Source organism: Octopus bimaculoides, chromosome 27 (genome assembly GCF_001194135.2).
Source record: "Octopus bimaculoides isolate UCB-OBI-ISO-001 chromosome 27, ASM119413v2, whole genome shotgun sequence".
In the NCBI taxonomy this organism is placed as follows: domain Eukaryota; kingdom Metazoa; phylum Mollusca; class Cephalopoda; order Octopoda; family Octopodidae; genus Octopus; species Octopus bimaculoides.
This window is the reverse complement of record NC_069007.1, coordinates 21,376,444-21,381,738: the sequence shown is the minus strand read 5'-3', so window position 1 is coordinate 21,381,738 and position 5,295 is coordinate 21,376,444. Positions and strand designations below refer to the sequence as shown.

Here is a 5,295-nt window from a genome sequence, read left to right as displayed (position 1 = left end):
GGACTGATGTTTAGGCACAGCATCAGCCCTCTCAGCTTCACCAATCTACCCCCCCCCCCAATCTCCACAAAGACACATACACACATATATGACAGGCTTCTTTCAGTTTCCATCTACCAATTCCACTTCCGAAGGTTTGGTTGGCCTGAGGCTTATAGTAGAAGATAAGCTGCCACGCCTATCATAATTTATGATGTTATGTTAACCAGGTAAACCAAGTCACCTGTCTTTTTCCGCTCTCAAATATACACTCTGTAAAGAAAAAAAATTGCCAAGATCACTGACTATTTTCCAGAAATGTCCAAGCTGTTGGCCGGAACAAACCTCCTGGGAGCCTCAAGGTTCATTCATTGTCCAGCCTGGTCATTAACTATTTGACTGTCCTTCTAACATCCTACTGGAATTCCTTTATTATCTGGCTCAGGTTTGTTCAACATTCTATACCCATATAAATATATATCTCTATACATTCTTCATGCATTTTTATTCCTCTGCCTTGGTCCTTTTGGCATGATACGCCTGCTTGCCCTCATTTTTGCATCTCCCTCTTACATTGTATTACTCCCCGTGTTATGTACTTATCAGTTGTTATTTCTTTAATTTTAATCCAATCCTTCTTCTCCCAAAGTATCAATCCTCCCTCTGGAATTAACTCCTTCCTTCTCGAATTAACTCCTTCCCTCTGGGATTAATTCCTGCCTTGACCATGTTCTGCCTTCACATCTTTTGTTTTTTATCTTTTACTTGTTTCAGTCATTAGACCGTGGCCATGCTGGGGCACCGCCTTGAATAATTTTTAGTCAAATGAATCAACCCCCAGAATGTTTTTCTTTTTTTCTTTCAAGCTTGGTACTTATTCTATTGGTCCCTTTTGCTGAACTGCTAAGTTACAAGGACATAAACACACCAACACCAGTTGTCAAACGGCGACAGGGGGACAAACAGACGCAAAGACGTGTGCACACACACACACACACATGTATATACACACACAATGGTATACTTTCAGTTTCTACCCAGCAGGCTTTAAGTTTGTGATGACAGGGTTAAAAGGACAGTCATTCTCAGTGTGACCTGTTTACAGCTGAGAGGACTGGAGCAACATGAAGTGAAGTATTTTGCTCAAGAACTCAACGTGCTGCTCAGTCCAGGAATTGAACCCACGATTGCTAGATCGTGAATGCAATACCCGAACCACAAGGCCACACGCACATTTTTATATACATATATATATATATATAGATGATGGGCTTCTTTCAGTTTCCATCTACCAAATACATGCACAAAGCTACCCTTCTCCTCCCTCCAGCTCTCTCTTTCTTTATTTGTTTTAACCTTTTCTGTTTCTCTTTGTTTCACCCTCTCCCTCTTCTCCCCTCTCTCTCTTCTCTCTCTCTCTCTCTCTCTTCTCTCTCTCTCTCTCTCTCTTTTGTTTTTTCCTTCTTTCTTTCAATCTGGTTTTCTTTGCAGTGAGCGTTGCGAGCAGAATACTTGGTTTAACTGGAGGCCAACATCGAAGATGCAGCTGTCAGGGATTGAACATAAAATCTTCCAATGTAAGTTTTCAAGTGGGAAATGGTATTTTTTTTTTTGAGGTGCATTGACATAAACATGCAGACCTACCTGCTTGCACACATGCACAACTCCTTGAATGCACATGCAAGGAGGTGTTGAAAAATCCCTGGCTGTTTGTAAAAGAAAATACAGGAGAATCAGTTAATTATGATTTTATTCAAGATATTCCCCTCTCAGATTCACACACTTATTGCAGTGGTCCTTCGGTTTTTCTAAGACCTGTAAAAGAATTAAGAAGGTTAGGGGCCTCCAACCAAGCCCTTTGCAATACCCATAAAGCCAGGAACTTTTCAGCACCTCCTTATACACACCTGCACTCACGTACGACTGCTTGGTTGCATACACATATGCAGATTTACCTACATGCATACGTGTACTACTGCTGCATGCACACACACGTACAACTGCTTGGTTGCATACACACACACTGATTTTGCTACATGTAAAAACACTTACCAGCATGCACACATGTTCCGCTGATCGTATCACCTGGGTTCCTCGTTGTCGTAACCAATTGACTGCTCGTTTTAAACCTATGATTCAACGAACAGGTGAGTCTATGAGTCTCTCTACCGTTATATTTTCTCCCTCTTCTCTACCCAGGTATCAAGACCAAGATGGAATCTTTGTTCGTGCCGATCAGGAACAATGAATGCCAAATCCGAACCATTGTGTTGAATCGGCACCTGGAGAAAATGCCGTTGGTCATGGTGCATGGAATGGGAGGCGGAGTCGGCATGTGGGTGCTCAACCTTGACTCTCTTGCAGAACAACGACCCATTTATGCATTTGATGTGCTCGGCTTCGGCCGGAGTTCGCGACCACGCTTCAGCAACGATTCGACAGAGGCAGAGAGTCAGTTCGTCGATTCCATCGAAGAGTGGCGCGAGAAGATGCACCTGAACCGCTTCATCTTGCTCGGCCACAGCCTCGGATCCTTCTTAGCCACCTCCTACGCCATCCGCCACCCTGAACGTGTGCACCATCTCATCGCTGTCGAACCCTGGGGGTTTCCAGAGAAGCCAAGCAATGCTTCGACGCAACACCTGTCCTACTGGGCGCGAGCCATCATTACTATGGCGCGTCCATTCAATCCTTTTGCCGCAGTCAGAGCCGCAGGGCCTTGGGGTCAGTCACATCTCTTTCTTCTTTCTTTCTCTTCCTCTCTCTATCTCTCTCTCTTCCCCCACTCCCTTTCTCTCTCTTTGTCTTCCCATCTCTTTCCCCTTTTTTTGCCCTACCTTCCCTCTCTCTCTCCATCTCTCTCCCCTGCTTGTTATTCCCTTACCTGTCTTTGTCTTCTGTTTTCTGTAAATTTGAACTATATATATGTATATATATATGCATCCTGCCCTAACTCTTCAAAACGCCAGTGTTGAATGGTGGCAGCTGATGAAGATGTTCTCTGTGTGTTTTCTGTACTTGTTTATCATTTTGTCTACGTTTTGTTTGCAATGTCCTGTATCCAGATATGCACCTATATACACAGGCAGATGTATGTACATACATGTACGTATATATGCATATACTCATTTATTATTTGTATTATATATATATATATCTGTCTTTGTATAATTACGACACTCCCAATGTCATTCCTTTCGTAGGTCCTGGTCTGGTGAAGAAGTTTCGCTCCGATCTCCAACAACGTTTCTCCAAACTCTTTGAAGACGACACAATTCTCAACTATCTCTACCACTGCAATGCCCAGACACCCAGGTACGGTCAGGACCTTAAAACTAGCTAGCTTAACGAGGGATCTTCTTTCTACTCATTGCTAAACTTGCTAGAAATAGCAGCAAAATCCCCCCCTCCTTCCCCAAATATCAGCCTAAAGCCTTAAAAACACATAGGATACACATTGACACATTGCATAATGTAGTCTTTAACATACTCTTTGAATTCTAGACAGGAAGGCCATGTCTGGAACTACTTCAATCATGAGTTTTCTTAATCATTGTTCATTTGATAGTAACTAATAACAATAATGATTATTAAAAGGAGCCCCTATGTAGTCAGTCAGACTGCTAGAAACAGTAACCGAATGCCCTTAAATTGCAAGTGATTGTTAAATTCCCTTCAATTATGACCTAAAGCAGGGCTTCCCAACCATTTTTTTTTATCTATGGACCCCTTTGATTACTACTTATATATATATATATATATGTGTGTGTGTGTGTGTATATATATATATATATATATATATATATATATATATATATACACACACACACACACACATTTGAGGAGTGCAGATATTCCCCAGCTGCTATTTGCCTGAATCAAGAAATAAAAAAAAATTTTGTTTTTCCTTTCTTCTCATCAGTGGTGAATCGGCATTTAGGACGATGACAATTCCATTTGGATGGGCCAAGAACCCAATGATTCTTCGGATCACAGACCTAAACAAATCCATACCGATGACACTAATCTATGGTTCCAGATCTTGGATAACCTCCCACACTGGTCAAGAAGTCAAATTCCTCCGCCCCGACAGCTATGTTGATGTCCAGGTCAGTAAAAACAAGAGAAAGCATCTTGTTGCGGTTGTTGTTTAACCCCCAGCTCTAATCAAAGGCAGTCCAGCCATGCCCCTCGCACCTTTCATTTAGGATCTTTGTCTTCAATAGTGATGGTGCCATGTAAAAGGGACCCAGTCCACTCTGTAAAGTGGTAAGTATTAAGGCTAGCGTCCAGCTGTAGAAACCATGCCACAACAGACAATTGGAGTCTGGATAGCTCCCTGCTAGACACTTCCATGCAAAACTATCCAACCCATGCCAGTATGGAGAGCGGAGGTTAAATGACACTCATGTTTCTAGAGATGAAATTTTCAAACCCCAAAGAATTCCTCTCAACACATGGCTATGATGCTCCCCAACTACTTCTGCTCATGATCAGAGATGCACATATTGTCAGCCACCAAGGGACATGCTCAACTGGTTAAGGTCAAACAACTGACAAACAAATCTTTGGTATTAAGCAGAATATTTGCTGTAGCCCATCTTTTATACCAAGACAAAACAATGTACATGATAACACTTGCAGTCAGTTAAGATCAGAAACCATGAGAGCCAGTGCCTGGTACTGCATCTATTATTATTATTATTATCATTATTATTATTGTTATTAAGGCATTGAGCTGGCAGAACCATTAGCATGCTGGACGAAATGCTTAGCGACATTTTCTCTGTCTCTACGTTCTGAGTTCAAATTCCACTGAGGTTGACTTTACCTTTCATCCTTTCAGGGTCGATAAATTAAGTATCAGTGAAACACTGGGGTCAATGTAATCAACTCATCCCTCCCCCCAAAATTTCAGTCCTTGTGCCTTTAGTAGACAAGATTATTATTATTATTATTATTATTATTATCAATATTATTATTTTGTGTATTTTTGTATGTATATGTATATGCGTAGGGTATATTAAAAATGTATTTTTTCTTTTTCTTTTTTTTACTTTCATTATATACCATCACTATACACATACTACCACTACCACCACTACCACTACCTCCAATGCAACTAAAACTACTGCCGCCAAACCACTACCACAACTACCACCACCACCACCACCACCACCACCACTACTACCATAACAGATAATCCAAGGTGCTGGACATCATGTGTATGCTGACCGCTGTGATGACTTCAACGAATTAATAACTGAGGTTTGTAGCTTTGCTGACCAAGATAAGGGACAGGACTCGGAATAACAA

General features: G+C 41.5%; 1 protein-coding gene across 4 annotated transcripts in view; it reads left to right on the top strand.

The window, feature by feature from the left end:
• Nucleotides 1–5,295, top strand: part of LOC106867800 ((Lyso)-N-acylphosphatidylethanolamine lipase) — a 12,257-nt gene extending 6,962 nt beyond the window's left edge. For 2 of the 4 annotated variants that reach the window (XM_014912796.2, XM_014912794.2), the window contains exons 2-7: nucleotides 296–424; nucleotides 1,471–1,556; nucleotides 2,179–2,703; nucleotides 3,183–3,294; nucleotides 3,902–4,088; nucleotides 5,179–5,295. In XM_014912796.2, coding sequence (XP_014768282.1) covers nucleotides 1,520–1,556; nucleotides 2,179–2,703; nucleotides 3,183–3,294; nucleotides 3,902–4,088; nucleotides 5,179–5,292 — 975 coding nt within the window. In that variant the 5' untranslated portion in view covers nucleotides 296–424; nucleotides 1,471–1,519 and the 3' untranslated portion in view covers nucleotides 5,293–5,295. The remainder of the gene's footprint in view (nucleotides 1–295; nucleotides 425–1,470; nucleotides 1,557–2,178; nucleotides 2,704–3,182; nucleotides 3,295–3,901; nucleotides 4,089–5,178) is intronic. The other 2 variants (XM_014912797.2, XM_014912795.2) reach the window with 1 other exon arrangement.